Below are 22858 nucleotides of genomic sequence, written 5' to 3'. Positions count from 1 at the left end.
AATGGAAGATGAACAAGATGCAAGCCAAGACTTGCATCAAAATGAAGACAATTAGGATGGCCAACTAGGTTAAGGAACATCTCATCCCAAGTAAGCTATCTTGCTCCCTAAGACCCTTTATTGTGCTATGAACATTGTGGACAATGTCTAAATTAAATTTGGAGAAGGATTTGCTTCTTGTTGTATCGTGATATGATTGTTTGTCTCCAAAGCATCTTGATTCATCTTTGCATTATGATTATGATGAAGCTTGTTTTTTGTTCTCATGTTCCATCCATCTCAAGTACAAGTTTTTAACGGATTGAAGTTGTGTTAGTTAGTATTTTAGTTTAATTTTTTTCGAATTAGGTACTTTAATTTTTTTTTTCAAATTTTATGCTTTTTTGTTTAATTTATAGTTTGAAAATCTAAAAAAGATTTTTGTTTTTAAGAAAATATTTAGAAAACCACAAAAATTTGTCTATTTTCTTTTTTTTTTGAAATATATGGCTAAAAAAGAAGAATGAAATTATTTCAAAAATCATAAAAATATGTTGCTTCTTATTTGTAAAAATTTTCAAAAATCCAAAAAAAGAAAGTCTATATATAGTTTAGGTTTTGAAACTATAAAAACATATTTGGCAAGTATATTTTTGTTGTTTTGGTTTTTGGAAAATGTATGATTAGTGAATGACGAGACTGGAGGATGTTGCTAGTTTAGATTATATGGATTGGTTGTATGTTGACTTCTTTACCTTAAGCACATTCTCTTGTTATTATTTCTAATCATATTTTAAGCACACAATCAAGTTAAGCATAATTTAGATTACTTTCTAAGGAAGATTCACGTTAAGTTTGTAGTTTATTATGTTGTCTAGCTCTAAAACTTACATGATCTTTATTTGAAGTTAAAATATAGGTGAATGCTTAGCTTCGAAAATGATTTAGGCTATTATTATTTATGTTTGTGCTTTTATTAGTAACCTATGACATCATTTACATCTACCACCTAATTTTGAGCTTTTTAGGATGCACAAAGTGCATAGTTAGAGCACTTATTTTATTAACCTCATTTATTTTTACCTTTATGAGTCTTTCATGTGTATTGTTATCCTACCTTGAAATGTTTTGAGAAAGCTTGTTATCAAACTCATATGAAAATGTGCTTATGACATGTCGGAGGAAGGATAAAACTTGAGTTAAGTTTGGGGAAGTTACGGTGGTCTAGTGAGGCTTATTGTGCAATTTGTGTGAGCTTTTGGATTTGAACGAACAAAGTGCTCAAATTTGGATTGTGTGATAAAGATACTAGTGCGTTGCTAACATTATCGAAATTTTGTCCTTAGGCACATGATAAAAATAAGAAAAGCAAAAGTGAGAATTTGCTTTGTATGTTATATATATATATATATATATATATATATATATATAGAAAAGTGATTTATCACCCTTGAAAAGAAAGAATAATGCGAAAAAGCAAAGAAAATATCAAAAGGAATGAGTTTAGGGGTTCTCATTTTGAAAAAAGAAAAAAGAAAAAAAAATAGTTTAAGAGAATTAGATTCTCTAATTAGTTTCTGGGCATGCTAAAATGTTAGAAAAGCACATATGAGTATGATGGAAGTGTTTTGTGAGGAGACAAACTTTTATACTGTACTGAGGATGGCAATTTAGATAAGATATGATAACACGACTAAAAAACAATAGAAATTAACGAGTTTTGATTTATTTTAAATGGGTTTAAGTCGATCCGTTTAATACGATTATTAGATGTGTCAATTCATATTTATCCGCTTAATTCAAAATTAATCCAAATTAAACCGTTTAACTAAACGTGTTTATTTCAGGTTGATCCGCTTAATCAAAAATTTACCCAAACTAACCTGTTTAATTAAATGTGTCAATTAATGCATTAATCCAACCCAATATGATTATAACCCTGTTGAAATTGTAACTCTAATATATTAAATTTACCATTAAATTACTAAATTACAAACTTATTTAAAGTTGTATTATTAGTTTTCTTTTATTAATTAAAATATAAAGAATAAAAATTATTAAAATAATATTTATTTACTTAAATAGAATATGTTTAATACATGTATGGATCTATAGACATGAAAAAGAATAAAATTAATATGCCTAAGGGTATTGAAGACGTAGAAAATTAAAAAAATAATATATATATATTTATGTGTGTATATATATATTTACATATATTTAACTATTATACGAAATTGTTATATTATCATATCATATGTTATATAAGTGTAAATTTGTAACTATTTATTTATATGGTTTTAAATATATATTTTAATTTATGATTAATTAATGACTAAATTATTTTTATTTTATATGAAATAATTAATTTAAATAAATAAATTTATTTAATTGAGTAAATTTCGTGTAAACTTATTATTTTCGTGTAAATGGCTCAATTTCGTTTAAACCAATCAATTTGTATAAATGAATTAATTTCATATAAACAAGTCAATTTCGTATAAATAGATCATGTTGACCCAAAGTGATCCATTTAATAAATGGGTTACATGAGTCATATCAGGTTACTTATTTATTAAATGGGTCGTGTTCAGGTTGAAGATTTTTAATACAATTACTAAACAGATTATGTTTGGGTTGAGCAATTTCAACATGATTAATAAGCGGGTTGACATGAACATGACATGGTAACATGAATTACCACCCCTTTGCTTTAGTGAGTGTTGAGTAGTATAAGTGATGAAGACCTAAAGATTGTGATGGATATGTTGTTGGGAAGAAAGGAGATAAATAAGTGTGAGAAGAGTGTTTTAACTTTGAGAGATTTGTCAATTGTGTGGGAGTACTTGTTACTTGAGCACATTGTCATTGATCTTTAATACAAAGTTCTCTTCCAATATTCATTTACCTTTCCTTTTCTTTCTTTGAGCCTTCCCTCTTTAGCCTTTTCATTACAAGCTAATAAAAACGTATTGATCCTGAGTTTTGCATCCATTCTCTATTAGTGGAAAGTCTAAGATTTTGTCAAACATATGAAGCTTAATGCTTAACTTTAAGGCTTGAATTATTGTAAATCCATCTAGGTGCATGACATTGAATGCTTCACTTAATTTCACATGCACATTGAAAACAATAGTTTGTACGATGAGAAATGGAGAGTTAGGTTGCATTCATACTTTGAAGTTATTGCTTAACACTAATGATTGAATTCTCTGTGGAAACCATAATCATAGTGCTTACCACTTGTCTTGAAATTTCAAGCTTTTAACTTGGTTTTTTAATCTTTAGTTTAAGTTTATTTGCTTTAATAATTAAATGCTTTAAGCTAAGATAGGCTAGATTACTGAGTATAAACCTCATTAATCACACTTTCAAACTTAATCATTTGCTTGTTCTCAATCAAAACACCAAAGATAGGCTAGATTACTGAGTATAAACCTCAGTAATCACACTTTCAAACTTAATCATTTGCTTGTTCTCAATCAAAACACCATTTATTTAAATACAAATATTAAATTAGTAAAGCAAATAAACTTAAACTAAAGATTTAAAAACCAACTTAACAGCTTGAAATTTCAAAACAAGTAGTAAGCAATCATTGCTGGATGCGTTTAGATCGGGCCTCTGGCATCACCAAGGATGGTTCGTGAGCTTCTGACAGTCTGGTTATTTTTAAGCCAACCTAAGCCACCTGTTCCCCAATCCTTCAAATCCATTCCCAGCCTCTATTTGTCAAAAATTTTGAGGTTTAAGAGATCTATTAATATCAAATTTAGCCAAAACTTTAAAGGGATTTTTTTGGTCTCGTCAACATTTTTGAATCAAGGTGAATATATCAATATGATACCCAAATCATGGGCTTTCCATTAATAAATAATTTGTGAATTTTGGATTTTTTTATTATTATTATTTTTTGGTCAATTAATTTAATATTGAGTAAAATTAGACTCTATTTGCAAAATCTAAGATCAAATTGGTATTGAAACTGTGTTCCTACTTCCTAGACATTATTAGGACCCAATAATAAGTTCAATTTCATATAATTGAACCCCTTGATACCTAATTTTGGATAATCTAGAGTTGTAAAAGTACATTTGGTAGGGAGTATTAAAACAGTGGATATTATTAACTAATTCATATAGTGTGTTTGACAAAAAGCAGTTCAAATTCCAAGGCACATGAAAATTGTTAGGGCCAACCTATTATACGATGTACATTGGATAAAATAAACGCATGGGGGTATGGGGTTTATGCTGGATTATCTTTCACTTTTTTTCTGTTTTATGGAAAAATCATTTTTTTTCTTTCTTTCTCCATTTTTGCTTGGAAAGTCATAACTAACATTTTTTTTTCTTTTTTTTTTTCTCTGTAACACGTCATTCTTTTTGCTTTATTTTCTTTGCCATGGTAAGATGGAAAATTTAAACGGATGGACTTTTTACTTTCCCTAATGGTATGTTTGGGTAATGGTAAAATTAGTGAAAATCTAATTCTCTTAGAAAAGTAATGATTTTATTTTGTTTGGATATTTATTGTGAGATGGAAAAGTGTAGGCCCAGGGAATTAGATTCCCACCAATGTAGAAAAATATGTAGAAAAGTTGTTCCCACCTATAAAGATGTTATTTTGAGAATACCAGATAAAATAGTTTTAAATTTTTTTTAAAATATATATTTATCCTTAGTTTATTATATAATATTAAATTTAATTACATACAAATTCCAACTTTTCTATTACTTACCAAACAAAGAGAAAAATTAATTCTCAAGAAACTAAATCCTGGAAAACTAAATCTCGGGAATCAATTTTCCTCTCAACTTTGACACTTCCCAAACTGACCCTAAAAAGTAGTTTTTATTTATTTTTTATTTTTCCTTTCCCATGGTATATTTTCAAAGTTTATGATTGATTTTATTCTTTTTCTCAATTTTTTTTTTTGTTTTTTGTTTTTATCCTTCTTTCTTTCTTTGCTATGTTAAGTTGGAAAGCAGAGACTACTTTTTATTTTTTAATGTAATTTTTTTTCTTAATTTTCTTAATATTACATAACTTTAATAATTTCAAATTATCAAAATAATAATCAACACTCAATTTAATACATTATGGATAATACAGTACTTTAGATAAGGTCAAAATTTTTATAACTTTTTTAATATTATATAACCTTACATAATGTAACTATTATCATAAAAAAAAAATCAAATTTCTATTTAATATATTTATGGATGATGTAATTATTTAATATAATTATATGAATTATAATAAAAAAATCAATTTCATCTATTTTAAATAATGTAGTTATTTGTACAAAAAGTCTATAAATGATAATAAAAAGCAATTATGTCTATATTTTTCTTGGTAAACTAATTTTTTTCCAAAAAGTTATAGTACACTACAATCCCAGACCAAACGTTGTACAACATTAAAACAATGTAGCACATTACATTGCAGAGTAATACAATACAAGCTAGTAAAATATAGGTTAATACAGTCCTACATATCAAACGTATCCTACAAGTTAATTTGGAACATTTATGTGTAATAATGTTTCTGGTTTAGTTTTTTAAGCCTAAAAGATATTTTTATTTATATTTTAGGCACCGTGACAAATATTGGAGGCGATCCTACCACGTATCAGAATTAAGTTGTGATTTGTAAGTGAATTTTTTTAAATGATTTTTGGTGAAATGTGATTTTATTACTATTTTATAAATTTATATGATAATATTTTTTGCATCAAATAGATACTTATTATTTAATGTTTTATCATTCATATTATCTTATTTATATATAATTTGCATATGATATGCCAAATATTTACTTTGAGTTTGGGGATATGGATGTAAAGGAATAAATAATATTTTTTAATTATGAGATACATGTGACATGTGAATTTATGATACTGTATATCAAGTAATACTATGGTTACGAATATGGATATGGATATGGATATGGGTATAGATACAGTTAATGATTATGCATACACATTATTCAACCACTTTTTATAGTCACTTAGTGTAAAGGCTAGTAAAGAGATTCTCCACTTGGGGCCTTGGAATGCTAAGGGCTGATAGATAGTTTCCCCCTCTCCAATTCATCCACGACACCTTAGGATGACAAAGATTGTATGACTTATTTTATTGGGCATGACATTAGGTTATGGTATTAAATGGATTATGAATATGAAACAACTAATTTTGTTTATGGTTTACTAATTGGAAATATAATTTACTTATTCATGTATTTGAGACTATGAAATTTACTATAACTACTTATTTTTGCTTATAAGATAGTAGTTTTCCTATAATAAGGAAACACTTGGGTTTTGTTAAAGCTGTTTTCCAAAAATGAAAAAACAATCAAAAGAGTGAAAGTGAAGTCTAGAGTGAAAGGTTTTTAAGTTGGATGACTATTTTCATATTATTATTTTATTTTTCTTACTGAGTTTATCTTATAATTTTATTTTTAAATTATTTCCCTAAGCCTAAATTGACAGGTCCTACACACAACATTTGGACATTTTTCATCATCATCATCTATGTATCTTCATCACTATCATACTTCCGTTGCTAATGTATTTTTCCTTTTTCCATACTTTCTTTAGATTTATTATTTATGTTGTTTCTATTTAGCTTTAAACTCCTAAACCTCTTTTAGATTCCTTTGGTGAATTAGTAAGATGTATGAATTCTTTATTTTATAATTGTTTCTTGAAACTTTGGTTTGGAAACCTTGATTTGATGTTGTTGATTTGTAGAAGTCTATTAAAGTTTTTATGATATTTTTGCATGTACTATTGGGTTATATCCAATTTATAGGGAGGTTTTGTTGGATTTTTGATAGGAAATTCGATGGGATTTCTTTAGACAGAACCACTTTGGACGTTTGGGAGGGAATCAAGGGCGATCCTGTCATCGAATTTCTTGAAACTTTGGTTTGGAAACCTTGATTTGATGTTGTTGATTTGTAGAAGTCTATTGAAGTTTTATGATATCTTTTGCATGTACCATTGGGTTATATCCAATTTATAGGGAGATTCTGCTGGATTTTTTATAGGAAGTTCGATAGGACTTCTTTAGATATAACCACTTTAAATGTTTGGGAGGGAATCGAGGGCGATCCTGTTATCGAATTTCGTAAATCTCAAACTAACCTATGTATTCCATCTTCAATTACAAAGAGTATGCAAAATCCATGTCCAAAACTCACATGCAAGTTGATTGATAAGTGTTGAGTATTTCAATATTACAGCTTATATTCATGCTTATTATTGGTTATTTTTTTGGTAAAGTGTACTTAATTAGAATGGATTTCTATTAATGTCACTATTGTATCATTTTAGGTAAAAAAGACTAAAAGATGAAGTTTTGATATTGTTTGAAATTATTTTTAGAAGAAATATGGAGAGATACATTCCATGGTCTCATTTGGATGATCCTGGATTTGGATCCCATTGACTGATACCAAATTGCTAGTTTGGAAGACTTTTTTTTTGTGTTAAAATTGTTTAAAACAAGAGAAAATAAATAAATGTTTTTTTCTAATTTTTGTTTCATCTTCTTTTTTGTTTTCAAAAGCTGTTGCAAGAAAACAACGATAAAATATCTATAAATGCTTTAAAGAACTGTATTTTGTTTTCTAAAAATAGAAAACTATTTTAAGCGTAAAAGTTATTGCCACAAGCAAGAAAGTTCCTACCATAGCATTTAACATCCATTCGTTTTTAATTTTAGTTTTATCTTTTTTTAATTCTTTAATAGACAATTTTATGCTCAAGGTTAAAAGTTAGATTTAATCTATTTATTTTTTCCCCATCATATTTCTTCTCCCCTATTAAATAGGATTTCTAGTCCAAAAATTTTTAGTGCTTACTTATTATTTTATGTATATTTACATTTTTATTTTAAACCAAGTACATTTAATGAACAAATGTTTCATATAATAAACAAGAAATACAAAAATTAAAACAAAAAACATAAGAAAGTAATTGAGAAAATAAATGACAGAAACAAATGTATCAAGTAGTTACATTTTTATTAATTAATCATGATAATTATCATAAAAAATAAATAAAGAAATATCATAAACCATATACCATACTATATTTATGAGAAATATCACATAAACTTAAAAATAAATAAAGATAGCAATGCATTGTTATCTAAAAATAATAATTAAAATTTTGAACTTTTTTAATTAGATACAATATATCTTGTGTATAGGTTAGAGACAAAAATGTAAGTGCATCTTCAATGATCCATTCATTAGGTGTATCTATCTAAAAGAAAGCTTTGTTACATCAAACTAACAAATAGTCATTTAAAAAAACATTTTTTAATGATACTATGCAAGACTTCTATCAAGCTAAGATAGCATCAGAAATAATAGAAGATATCTAATAGATCTCCTACTTAAAGCATTCCCAATGTTTCTATTTATTGAAATTTATGTGGCAAAAGATTTGGAAGGTTTTGAAACTCAGATGGTATAGCATTTATCAACAGATAATGTCTATTTAAATTATTTCTCCAATTGATCATATTTAGAATTTTAAATGACATAAACTGGCATGTTAGGAGAGGAGAGAGAAAAGAGAAGAGGTTGTGAATTGATGAGGAGAGAAAAGAGAGAAAAGGCTAATTTATGACGTACACTATCTAACAAACCCTTTACTTATGAAAGATTTGTTAGATAGCTTCTATTTTTTTATTTTCTTTACGTCACCTCACTTTAACAGACATTTTGTAAGTACCGTTGGAAATTTTTTTTTTTTTTTTTTCTTTTTTTCCTAAAAGGTTGTCTATCAATCTGATGTAACAAAGATTTTTTTAGATAGACAGAATCAATGGACATTTCATTAGAGATGCTCTTGTAAAAGGTCTGTTAAACAGTATGGGTCATAATATAATCTCTTTCTTTCTCCTCTATCCTTATCAATTCATAGTCTCTTCTATTTCCTCTCTCTCTCTCTCATAACATATTAACTCATTTTATTTAAAATTCTAAATAGGACCTAATGAAGAATAATTTTAAAATAGACATTGTTTATTGAGGCACTATATCACTCAAGTATCAATACCTTCGACATCCTTTCCCAAATAATCTTTAATAAATAAAACCATTAGAAATGTTCTAATATGCATACATTTAAGCTGTTGGTTAAAAGAAACTTTTCTTCTAGGTAAATATTAATTTTTTTTATAATTTACAAAAACATCAACTAAAGAAACTGGAAAGCTTAACTAAAAAGATGTATAAACTATCGATAAGAAAATACAATATTAATTATATGTTATGCTCCTGTTTGTTTATTTATTTTTACTATTATTGTTATTATTATTTTTGTAAAGAAAACTTTCATTAAAAATATCAAATTTATTGAAAAATAGTTTCGAAAGGAAAAATTAATAAATAAATATAAAAGTGAAAAGTTAGGGATTAATATAGCAAATAAAGTAGATATTCCCAAAAAAAATATAGTGGTTATACACTTTTGATACTATGTTTAATTAATAAAGCATAGGCAGGTTCCACTTCTGATACTATGTTTAAGTGATAAATTTTTCTCAATATATTGGGGTTGGTTTAGTTGCAATTTCAACTATCAATATTTATATTTTTCATGAATTTTTGCATCTTCTCCTCCCATTCAAATATTCAAAGTTTATTATTTTGTTCTTCTCTTTGCAAGTTCATGAACCAACTTAGAAGATTGTAGAATTTCATTGAAAAGGATGAAATATCATTATAGTGCAAAACTCAGTATTAGAAAATTTCCTCCCTGCTGCATATTGACCATAGGAGTTTGATGCGTACCAATGTTTTAACCATGTAAAACAGATTATAAGTACATATAAATTGTTTTACTTGAGAATAGAAATTTGACAAAATCATATTCTTGGATTCGATTCAAAGTAAGACTGTAATAATCTTGTAAGCAATTTGCAATTGTTGAACCAAACTAAAACCTTACAGTAACAAACTGTACAGTAATCTATCAAAATTCTTGGATTATTCTGGCCTGTTTGATGTAATAATCTATCAACATCTTGAACTATACAGTAACAAACTAAAACCAAATTCCAAAACAGAATTAAACAGATCCTCTACAATGGATGCCTACACAGAGGGCAGGAATTTTGATTTTCTAGCCACTTAGCAATGCAGTTTTGATGGTAAAGATGTTTACAACCAAAATGGAGCAACTCAGTTCCAGCATTGAATTCCTCCAAGTAGAGCTGCAACCACCCAGCTCTTCATTCTCTGCAACCACTCTTTCATGGGTAGTCCTCCTTAATCTATCAACGGCTCAAGTGCGAGCTCTTGAACCCGTTGAACCAGATGACGATGGTAATATCCTAGTCGTCCGATCAATTATCAACTGATCATCAATGAAGTGAAAGTTCTGATGATCATCACCATGTGGTATGTTACCGTTTGAAGTCAAATGATGATCAACGACTAGTTCTGATGATCCAAGAACTAGATCCACTTTAGCATTCAAGTAAAACGGCCCCGTCTGCACCAAAGAGGCGGCCAAGACATGGGAAGCGAGATGATCAGTGATGGAGTGTAGGAGGGGAAACCCAGAAGCTTGAGAGAGACAGTTGTGAATGCAGATGTAGCAGAAGGGAGGGTGTTGAAGGAGATGGTTGGGCAAGATGAGAGACGTGTGTAGTTGGGGAGCAAGAGGGTATGAAGAAATTGGAACAACAAGGCCTTCATGGGTTCGAAGGTCTCGTCTGAGAGTGTGGTTCAGAGAGACGTTGAGGAGTCCTCCATTGAAAGGAAGCTCTGTTGACGAAGACAGCGGACAGCTTAATCGCCTTTCACTCTCGCTATTAAATCTAACACACAACAATCAAGCTTTCACTTTTCAGAAAATCCAACCCAAAAATCAAGCTTTCAGAAAATCTAATTAACACAAAAATTGAACAATAACTGAAGAGAAGATGAAGAAGAAGTAGCAAAGATGAAGATGAAAAGACAGAAAATATTTGAATGGAACCGACCGTTACAATGAATAATGATATATATAAGCAACCCAAGACGACTAATGCGGTTTGCTTTTACACGCGGAAAAAGAGTGCCCTTTTTTTCTGGCATAATTAACCTTCAAATTAAATGAAAATTCGCAACGGACAAATTTTTTATTTATTTTTTAACTAATAAACTCCTTTCTTTTTTCTTTTTTTTGAGGGGGGCAATAAACCTCATATTTTTAACATTATTAATAATCATTTTTTTAATATATTCTTTAAATTAAAAGAATTTAAAATAATATTTCTTTAAATTTTCCTTTCCTAAAACTACAATATATAATATGAGGTTATGGCTTTCAAACAACAACTTAAAAAAAAAAAAAAAGGAAAAAATTCTGGTTATTAAAAATATACAATATATAGAATCAGGTTATCATTTTTTTTTAATTATCTGTTTTATAAGATTAGTTTTGGATTTGCATTTAAATTATAGTAAAATTTGGTTATTTCTAAAAAAGAAAAATAAAATTTTGTTATAATATTAATTTGATGAAATAAAGTGGGTAGTGACAAGAAATTGATAGTCATATGGCGATTCTCAAAATGAAAATTTTAAAATAAGAAAAGAAATCTGATTAGTTTTTTTTTTTTCCTTAATTTCCCAAGACCAATCTAATAAGGGAGACTCTACTCCAATTTTTTTTATAGTCTCCTCCCTTAATAAAATTGGTTTTGGTTTTAATTAAAAAAAAAACAGCTTTATATGTTATATTTATTTCAAAAAAATAAAATTACTACAACCACTTTTATTTTATTTTATCTGTTATTTTGGTTTAGACTTTGTGAAATTTTTGGGACATAACAATAGAATAACTATACTTGGAGATCGACGATCTTAAGTTCTTTTACTCCATTCAGAAAGTCTTTTCCACCGGACGACTCGTAGGAGGTGAGAAGGGTCCTTACTCCTTCCCACATTGTTTACTACTATCGACCATACCAGATGGTACACAAACTGAGAAATTATTTACTATTTTTGAGTTATGTGGGGGTTATTGTTTTGAAAATATTCTACATATAATTTTTAGTAAAAAGAAAATATGAGATGGTATGAAAATATATTATAAGTAAGAAAATATGAATAACTGTTATGAAATATTTAATTTTTATAAAAGTTTTACTTGTAGTTTATTTATTATTATTATTTTTACTTGTAGTTTATTGATATGCAATTTTTTTCCATTTGTTGCAAGCTATACCTTAAAAAGCTTTTGTATGTAACTTTTGCATTAACATAGATTGATGTATTTCATTTACCTCAGTATAATCATATGATTTTCTTTCTTTATCTTAATATAGTTATAAACATTGGGAATTTTATTTATTTTTTAACAAGTATTTGAACTTTTAATTCAATGTGCTTATGCAGGAATGATTCAGTCATAAAAGTAATTATTTTTTAAAATGATCATCTAAGTTCAAATCCTTCGTTCCAATATTTAAAATTAAAAAAAAAAAATTTAAAAAAAACCCTCAATTCAGGGTGAAATTTGTAATTAAAATGCAACTTTAATAGCATTTCAAAAATAAAGAAGTTTGAAGCAAGTAAAATTATTTGGATACATGGAGACGATAATTCTTGCATGGATTAAGCCGTTCTACAAAGAGCACGGTTAAGCCGTTCCCACTCCCCAAATGGAGTGGCGCGTACAATAGATTGTAGTTTGGCGTAGACCTGGCAATTCGAGTTCGTGGGTCGTGTTCGTGTCAACCTGTTTAATAATCGTGTCAAAAATGCCTAACCCGAACACGACCCATTTATTAATCGTGTCAGGTACCTAAAATACTAACCCGACCTATTTATAAACAGGTCAACACGACACGACCCGTTTAACACGATTATTTTAACAGGTCATGTTGACCTATTAACCCGTTAACATGAAATTGATCTATTAACCCGAAAACTAACTTATTAACCCGTTAACCCGAAAATTAACCTATTAACTCGAAAAAAAATTTTATTTTATTTTTATTTTTATGTTTTTGTTTTATTAAAGATGTATTATTTGTTTTTAAAAAATTAGTAATAGAAAATTATTTTTATAAAATTTTTAATTTATAATATTTTTTAGTTATTGAATATTATCTTAGTGATAAAATATTAATTTAAAATTAAATTTAAATGGGTTATAATAGGTGTATAATCGCGTCGGGTTGAAACTGACACGTTTAATAAATGGGTCGTAACGGTTCAATTTCGAGTTAAACAAGTTAACCCGAAAATGACAAGATTAATAAGCATGTTAAACGGGTTGACCCGATTATGATCCGAATCCATTTATAATAAACCCAAACCCATTTATTTCGTGTCGTTTTTGAATCGTGTCGCCGTGTCATGACCCAAATTGCCAGGTCTAGTTTGGCGGGCCTTCTTGCTTAAAACCGGAAGCCCGAACCAACAGCACGTGTCGTCTCACGTGCTTGGTCCATCACCACCTCCGAAGTCATTGCTTGCCTTCGTATCAATAGGCATGTACTACTCTCTGATCTCTTCTCCCTTGGGATCAATTTCGAAATTTCGAGAAAACCTCCATAGAAGCTTGCATTTATCCTGCATTGTATTCTTATTTTCAGACAGACCCAGTTGGGCAATTTCAGTATCATTTGGTGGGGTTGAATTTCTTCTCCAAGTTAACTCGGGAATCTAAGGGGTTTTACATTGTGGCTTACTCTCGATTTCGTTTTTGTGCAGCACAGAGATGGCCATGGAAGCTGCTCAAGCCGCAATTAGTTAGTAGTAGCGTCTCGCTTGTGAGTTATTTAACATATTAATTAATTTATTTGGATTTTTTTTTTCTGAAATGAAATTGAGAAACTTCTTTCAGTCTTAAATTATAGACTAGAGGCAGAACTTTGTTGAAATGATTTTTGACAATGAAATGAGTTTTGGATTGTTTAATACAAATTGTATCAGACTTTGAATTCTCACCATTTTTCTTGCACTTGTGGAAGTTGGAAATTTTTTTATTTTTTGGGCCTTGTGAGGAGAAACTATTCCTACAAGTTTGCATCGATTGGGGTTTATTTTTATTTTTGCGGCCTCTGAGGCAAGGTGTTTAGCCCAAGAACGAACCAAACTTTATCCATGTAAAACTGCCATATGAACGCAAAATAACGTGTGATCATGAGAAAGAGCCATCTTGTTCAGTTATTGAAGTCATAAAAGATAACATGTTCATGAGGAAGAGCTTAATGTTCTGGACGAAGTGCATCTATTTCTGACAGGACCTTTGATATATTTAGTTCATTAGGAGTGGTCATGGTGAATACATTCAGGTATCCAAAATACATTCAGGTATCCAATTTGGTTACAAAACATAGGAATATGCATCCTATGAGAAGCTCAAAATCCAAGCGTTTCTCTCTTTTTTTTTTTTTTTTTTTTAACAACTATAAAAGGTGGAATGAATTTGTTTCGATTATATTTTCCTTTAAATTGTTTTGTGTGTCTATTTCTGAAGCTGCTAAATACTCTGCAGTTTGGAACAGTATTAAATATTGAAGATGCCAAAAAGGCAACCATTGCAGCAGCTAAATTTCTCATGAGTAAGCAATGGTGAAGGTAAGAGTTTTAGACTTGTGAAATCCCATATCTTTGTCTGATTTTTGATATGATACATAAAAAATTGTGAAAATAATATTACTATCTCTCTCTCTCTGTAACACCCCGTCCCGAACCATGTCGAAATTTTTGCACGTTGACCGAGGTTGACTGTTGACCGTTGACCGAAGGGGACTTTTTGACCCGATTGGAATTCTAGGTTGACTGAGGTACCGTTACGAAGTACACGTTGGCACGAGTTCGTAAACTAGTAGCACGTTGAAAACGGAGCTACGGTTTGAAAGTTATGAGCAAAACAAGTTGAGGTCCAAACTGTCCAAGGGGTGCCAGAGTTGACTTTTTATTCATGCAAAGTTGAGCGTTGACTCATACATGGTTATGAATTGCTCGTTGATACGAGTCCGTAGACTAGCGGCACGTCCGATTTGGACATGTGATTTGAAAGTTATGGACCTGTAGAGTTTTTTAAATACTGTGTTATTTTAATATTATTTTTAAACGCGTAATGATGTGCCACGTGTGACTAAATAAGTGTGACCATGTGTCACCATAGTGAGGTGCCATATGTCAACCATGTATAATATCATATTATTTTATTATTATTTTGTGTAATAATATTATTTAATTATTTAATTATTTTTATTTTATTTTATTTTCTTTTATTTTATTTTCTTTTCTTTTTCTTTTTCTTTTTTCTTTTCTTTTCCCCACGTGGGAAAACACCTTCTTCTCTTTTCTTTTTCTTTTCTTCCCTTCTTCTTCCCCGAGCCCGACAAAGACAAGAAACACACAGCAAGGACTCTCTCTCTCTCTCTCTCCTTTGACTCTCTCCCCTGCTCTCTTTGACCGGCCTTTTGGCCGGATTTCAGTTGCCGGATGGCCACATGCGCCGGCCACCGGTGAATCTCAACTCCCCGCGACCTCAGCCTCTAATTTTCCCGACCACTCGCCGTCGGACGCGCCCAGATTGGGCCGGTGAAGTCGGCGGCGGCCGGTTAAGTTTTTCCGGCGATTCTCACCGTTTCCGACCGACCCATCCCGACCCATACCTCTATTCCACCATTTTCGACCCCTCTGAGTCCATTTCCGGGGTTAGATTGCCCAAAATCCCCACCGTTTGAGAGATCCCTCAAGTTTAAATTCGGCCGAAACTTTCCGGCCAAATTCCGGCCACCTCCGGCTGAATTGGGGTCGATGGAGGTCGGTAATGTGATTCTCATCTCAATAACTTTCCATAGACATATAATTTGTCAATTTTGGATAACGTTTGTGTTTGACCCCTCGGGTACCGAGTATTATTTACCTGAATAAAATATTAATTTATTTGACTGTGTGTGAATTGTGTTCTAGGAGCACCGGTGAGTCGTGGAATTGATTCCACGGTGGATCATGGTTTAATTGCGTGCTCCAGGTGAGTGACCCACCTTGAAAACTGTTTTGGGCAATTAATTATATTTATGTGGTGTAATTTGATATCTGCAGTTATGCTCATGTGGTGTACTTTAAATATAATCGGGAAAAATATTATTTTATATATATTTACCCATTGGTGCTAAATGGAATTTTGGGTTATTAAGAAATCCCGAATTTTTATTATTGTGATTAAATGGTATTTATTACACATGAGCAAGTATTTTCAGTAATTCTTTGTGTTTGGATTTTATATTATTTTTGGGCATAATTGGTTGGAATATTTTAAGAAAATTATTTGTTCAAATTGGTGGTTTAATTTTCATAATTATGCCCGTGGTATATTATTTGTTGAACCGCGTGTTGCGAGGAAAATTATTTTTATCCGTTATCGATGTTTTCGTACCGGTTTGTTGCATAAAAATATGTGGGATGGTAAGTGTGAAAATTTGGTATATTTCCCACGGAAATTTTGGAAAATGGTACGGTTGGTTTAATAATTATTTTAGACGCATTCACACAGTATTGGTGTTCTGGTATATGTATATATGGTTCAGCGCGCATGTATTATTATTTCTCCCGTGAGTTGCCATTGGACCGTGGGCAGGCAAGTCTTATATAGTGCATACAGCCGCCCCCCTCCTTGACCGGGATGATGGTTTCAGCAGCGGTACTGTCGGGACGCCGAAGTGCCATTTGCAAGTTTCTCTTTTTAATCTCCCTGCCAGTCGGTGTTCAGGACGCTGGGTATCGGAGGGCATCATTGGTATATGGTGTTGTGCGTTAAGTACAAATTTTTCGGATAGAAATTTCAAACCCCAAAGAGTACAAAATTATTTATTATAATTTATTGCAGTTTATTTATATTTGGGGTATTTATTTATTTATTAGTTGTTTATTAAATTATTTGGTCCCTTGGTTTTCGGGAAGTACGAATATCGGGTTTTGTGAAAATGTTTTAAAAGGGGAACATTTCCAACGGAGTGAATAGTGAGGGTTTTGAGAGAAATTGTTACCTCAATTGTTTATTTATTTATTTATTTAATTGTTCGGTATTGATTAATTAAATCCCTCTATTTGGTATATTATTAATATTAAAGGTGTTCAGTAGATAGGGTCACTCACTGAGATGATTAGCATCTCACATTTTTAAATTCCGTTCCCCTAGGTTCAGGTTGGAGACGTTGATTGTCCGGGGCGAGCCTAACATCTCAGTTCGTTGCCGAAAGTTCATGAAGTATTTCTTCCCTTTTTCCTCTCCATCCTGTATTACTTCTTATCTGTCATTGTATAAATTCCACATTTATTGTATAATGCTCGGTATACCGTATTGGACGTGTAGTTATTATTTATGCACTGATTTACTGTTCTTTGAAGTGTTGTAAATTTGTGGAATCAATTTGTAGTATTGTGCGAGGAATAAGGGGATGTTTATAGAAGTGTGTTTTCAGTGCAGGTAAATTTTGGTTAGTCCTACCCTTAGGGGAGGTGCTGCTGGATTTTCCGTTGGAAGGTTCGGTGGTATTTCCCTGGGATCAGGGCTTGTCTAGGGTTCCGGGGAGGAATTATGGACGGATCCTGACATTCTCTCTCTCGCTATATATGTATATATATCAATCTATTTATCTTATTTTATGTTTTTCCATTTCCTTATCAATCATCAGGACATTCTGGATGATTCCCAGAGGGGTGAAGTTTTATATATGCCTGGGCTAATGACCCAATAGAGTTATGAACATATAGAAAATGTTTGTCTATTGAGGTTTCTTTTCATTTTTCCTTTAACTTGATTTGTTGCAGTATTTGTATTCTAATTCTTTACTTTAAAACTACAGCGGAAAATCCAAGATGTTAAATCAATGTCAGTTGTATTTTTCTTAACATTCTTTTGAGATTATAATTCTTAATCATTTTTCCTTCAAAGATAACTTAAGAATCTATGTGTGGCTTCCAGATATTTTCGTCACGTGATGTTGGTGCCAAAATTCTTGAGGTGAGTCTTACTGTTCATGTTTCTTCTACAAAAATTGATTATCGTCAACATGGATGTGAACTGCACTTCCTTCTTGCATAATAAATGGATTTATAAATTTTTCTACTTGTCCCTCATAATTCCAATTAGAATTTTTGTTAAGCACATTATGTACCTTACATATTGATATGGAAAATGTTCTTATTTAGCATGTTAGCATATAAAATTACATTCACGCTTCAATAACTTTCTAAATTCAACTCTAGTTTGAAAACTGGTTACTCAAATGTATTACCAGAGAAATGATAATATAAAAAGCATTTAGAATGTTAAGGTGAAGTGAGAAAATTTTTAAGTCTCTAATTAATGCTTTGGCTTTAAAACAAAAAGTTTAAAGAATGAAAGACACACACAAGAGACTTAGCAGTCAAGAGTAAAGTTATTCTGCATATCAATTTCTCATCATTGTTGTTCAAGTCCATAGATAGCCTAGGAATAATCTCCATCTTACTTAGTGACAGAGGTTTATCCTGTTTCAGCATTAGATGGTGTAAAGTATATTTCAGCCCTCAAGAAGCCTTGTCCTCACATCTTGATTTTCCTTTCTTTTTTTTTTTTCAAAGCTCCAGCCTTTCATCTTATGACATTACATAGACGTCCTTGTATGTATCTCCTTACTTGCTGTCTCAATGTCCAAGCATTTCGTGCACGGTGTATCCCAACATCCTTAATTCTCAATTTTATTTAAAGTTCATGTGCTAGACCCTAAATGATATGAATGCGTTGCTTATAGTTTAGAATTTAAACTATATAATCCTACGTTGACAGATTCAATGCAACATTTTCCCAAAAGCAAGATACTGATTCATTGATGTTTGACACTAATGCACATATTATTTTCATTTGTTACAGATTCAGTTGGTGAATATATAGCTCAGGGAGCATCATCCCCCTTTTTTTTTTTTTTATCAGATCCCATATTTAGTCAAAATAATTTCAATGAAATATATCACTTGCATATATTGCAGCTTTGCAGGGGAATGAAGCTGTGTAACGGTTAGCTCCATTGCGGTTTGGGGACATCTCATAACTTATTGTGTTCTTCTATTCTTCGCATTTTACATGTCCTGTTTTAAAATCCCTCTATTCAGTACTCTCTTGTCTCTCATTTATTTCTCATATTCTCTTTATTTATGTTCTTCTCGCCAGTTCATATAGACTAAACTAGGTTCACATATTCCTTTTGAACTTTTGCTTTGTTAAACCTACAATAGAGTATAATAGCTGCAATAACCTAGAGAAAGACTTGTGTCCACATTGTCTTATTGGTTATTGGCCTGTTCAATTGTTATGCAGCACGAGGAAGGGCATGTCAAATTACACCAGGGGTTAGTCAGTAGTTTTCATCCGGATCATCATACCAGGGGAAGATCACGCATAAGTTGGGAATAGTGCTATTGGGTTTCCTCAAAGACATGTACTAGCAGATTAATTAAATCAGGGTATGAAGCTAATACTTTATCAATTGATCATCACATTACCATCTAAATCTGATCTTTGCTCGCAGTTGAGTTTGACTTACAATTTTGTTGATCCTGGTTTTGGTCTAGACCAGGGGTGCTTAGTCGACAACAAAAAATTCCTAATCTGACAAGCTGAAACCTGAGCTTCGATTGCTTTCCATATTATGCTAAGATATTAGATTATAGTGGGAAAAATATAAAGCATAGGCAGGTTTAACTTCTTTTACTATGTTTAAGTGATAAATTTGAGTTCTCAACATATTGGGGTTTTCAAAGCATAGGCAAATTTCACTTCTTTTACTATGTTAAGTAATAAATTTGAGTTCGGTAATAAATTTGAGTTCTCTATATATTGGGGTTGGTTTAGTTGCAATTTCAGTTATCAATAATTATATTGTTCATGAATTTTTGCATCTATCTCCTCTCATTCAAATATCCAAAATTTTTAAGCTATTTTGTTCTTCTCGTTGCAGTGTCATGAACAGAATTCAGAAAATTGTAAAGTTTCATTAGGAAAAAAAATAAAATAAAATGACATATCAGTAGCGTACAAAACTCAGAATCTAAAAATTTCCTCCCAGATGCAGATTGACCGTAGTTGTTTGATTTTTCAGTTTTCTTTCCTTTTTGATCCCTATCAGTGTTTGAACTATGTAAATATAGATTATAAATGCATATAAATTTTCTTTCTTGAGAATAGAAATTTGACAAAATCATATTCTTGCATTCGATTCAAAGAAAGTAATGAATCTTATAACCAACATACAATTATTATATAATAATCTATCAACATCTTGAGCATATACAGTAAAAAACTCAAACCAAATTACAAAAACAGAGCTAAACATATCCTTTACAATGGACGCCTGCACAGAGGACAGGAATTTTGATTCTCCAGCCACTTAACAATGCAGTTTTGGTGGTAAAGATGTTTACAACCAAAACGGATTAACTCAGTTCCAGCACTGAAATTGTCCAAGCAGATGCAGCAACCACCCAGCTCTCCATTGTCACCATTCTCTGCAACCACTTTTTCATGGGTAGTCATACTCAATCTATCAACAGTCTGAGTCTGAGTTCTTGAACCTGTTGAATCCGATGACGATGGCAATCTGCTGGGTGCCTGATCAATTATCAACTGATCATCAATGAACTGAAAGTTGCGATGATCATCACCATGTGGCATATTACCGTTGGAAACCAAATCAGGATCAACGACCAGTTCTGATGATCTAACAACTAGATCCACTTGAGCATCCAAGGAAAAAAGCCCTGTCTCCAGCAAAGCCGCGGCTAAGACATTAGAAGCGAGACGATCAGTGGAGAAGTGTGGGAGGCGAAACCCAGAAACTTGAGAGAGAAAGTTATTGATGTGGTTGCGGAAGATGGGACGTTGTCGAAGGAGATGGTTGGGCAAGAAGAGAGACGTGTGGAGTTGGGGAGCAAGAGGGTAGGAAGAAACTTGAACAACAAGGCCTCCGGGGGTGGTTCGAAGCTCTCGTCTCAAAGTCTGGTTCACAGAGAGGTTGAGGAATATTCCACTCGAAGGCAGCTCTGTAGACCAAGGCAGAGAGCGTCTTTGGGACACTTCCACACTAATCGCCATTCACACTATTTTGATTAAATCCAACGCAGCAAAACCAACTTTTTGGAAAATCCAACAGAAAAAATTGAAGAAGAACAGGAGGAGATGAAGAAGAAAGGAAAGAACTAAGTATTGAAGAAGAAGAAAAGGCGGAAAATATTTGAACCAAACCAACCGTTAATTATATGTACAAGGAACTATGAAAAATAAGACGGTTTACTTTCACGCGTAAAAAAGGAAACCATTGTTTTGACAAAATTATCCTTCAAGAAAAAAGGAAACCATTGTTTTGACAAAATTATCCTTCAAGAAAAAAGGAAACCATTGTTTTGACAAAATTACCCTTAAAAAAAAAAGAAAACCATTGTTAAAATCACAACCGACAAAGTTTTATTTAATAAGCCTCATACTTTTAACCTCATACCATGATGAGGTTATGATTTTCGCCCGGGGGGAAGGTACAATGTATAAACTGTTATTATTATTTTTTTTATTAAATAAATTTGTCTTTATAAGATTGATTTTGGGTCTTCATTAAATTATAGTAAAATTTTATTATTTCTGCCAAAAAAACAATGTAGAGTAAAATTTTATTATAATATTAGATTGATAGAATGAGGTAGACAGTGACCAGAAATTGATTATCACCCAATATTAAATTGTCACAGCAATTCACAAAATAAAATTTTTTTTAATAAAGGAAAGAAATTCAATATATATATATATATATTACTAGTTTTTTTTTGTTCATTACGTACTTGTATCTTTAAAATGTCTGTCTAGTTTAAGACAAAAATATGTTAATTAATGGTAGTATACAAAAAATAGCTACCCAACTACTTTATATATGGTTAAATATATATATATATATATATATATATATATATATATATATATATATATTATATTATATGGCTTCCAAAAATTAAAAAAAATAAAACCTACTTTATTTGTTAAGATAACTAGCTTTTAGTTTTAATTAAATTGTATATTATTTTTCTTTATCTAGTTATATGTAATTTGCTTATCTAAAATATTTGTTAGTGATCATTAGAATTTATTAGGTATGTAAGTTAACTTTAAAAAAAATAAATAAATAAAACCATATTGAATACAAATTCAAATTATGTTATCTTTTATTTTTATTTTTATTTTTCCTTCAAATTTATAGTTGTTTAAGATATTTAACAAACTAATAATTGACAAAAAAAAAATTATATACAATTAGGTATCAAAGAAACAGAAAACCAAATATGTTACTAATCATTTGGCATTTATTTATTTTTTTCTTATGGATTTTTTGGGTTATTTTATTTATTTATTTATTTTTTTTTTGAATTGGGCTTTTTGCTTATCAATGAACTATGGAAGCTCCTAATAACACAAAGTTATTAATTAAGTAAACTAGATTATAACTTTGTCATAATATTGATTTGATTAGTTGGTTGCAGCTTTCTCAGCAAAAAATCAAAACATAAAAACAAAAAGCAAACTAAAGTTGGTAGCTATCTAGTTATTAAAAATTGATTCTCACCCCATGTTAATGGTGATAGCAAAGCTCACAAGAAAATTTTGAATAAAGGCATTAAATCTGATTTTTTTTTTTTTTTACTTAATAAAACGTTTGTGTAAGGACCAAGTAAGATTTATTTAAGATTTATGTCTGACATAATTACCCTTCAAAATAAAAAATCAAAATGGACAATTTATTTTTTCTTCAAATAAAAATTTAATATTTTTAACCTTATCAGTAATATATTCTTTAAAACTATAATATAAAAAATC

At 30.5% G+C, this 22858-nt stretch overlaps 1 protein-coding gene across 1 annotated transcript; it reads right to left on the bottom strand.

Annotated features, from left to right (window-relative positions):
- Window positions 1–20341: 20341 nt before the first annotated feature.
- On the bottom strand, window positions 20342–21094 carry LOC132800766 (uncharacterized). Its single transcript, XM_060815034.1, has one exon. The coding sequence runs from the start codon at window positions 21092–21094 to the stop codon at window positions 20342–20344; it is 753 nt and encodes a 250-aa protein (XP_060671017.1).
- Window positions 21095–22858: the final 1764 nt, after the last annotated feature.

Source organism: Ziziphus jujuba, chromosome 2 (assembly GCF_031755915.1).
Source record: "Ziziphus jujuba cultivar Dongzao chromosome 2, ASM3175591v1".
Classification (NCBI taxonomy): Eukaryota; Viridiplantae; Streptophyta; class Magnoliopsida; order Rosales; family Rhamnaceae; genus Ziziphus; species Ziziphus jujuba.
Note: the sequence above shows the minus strand (reverse complement) of the source record. Positions and strands in the feature narration are given on the sequence as shown.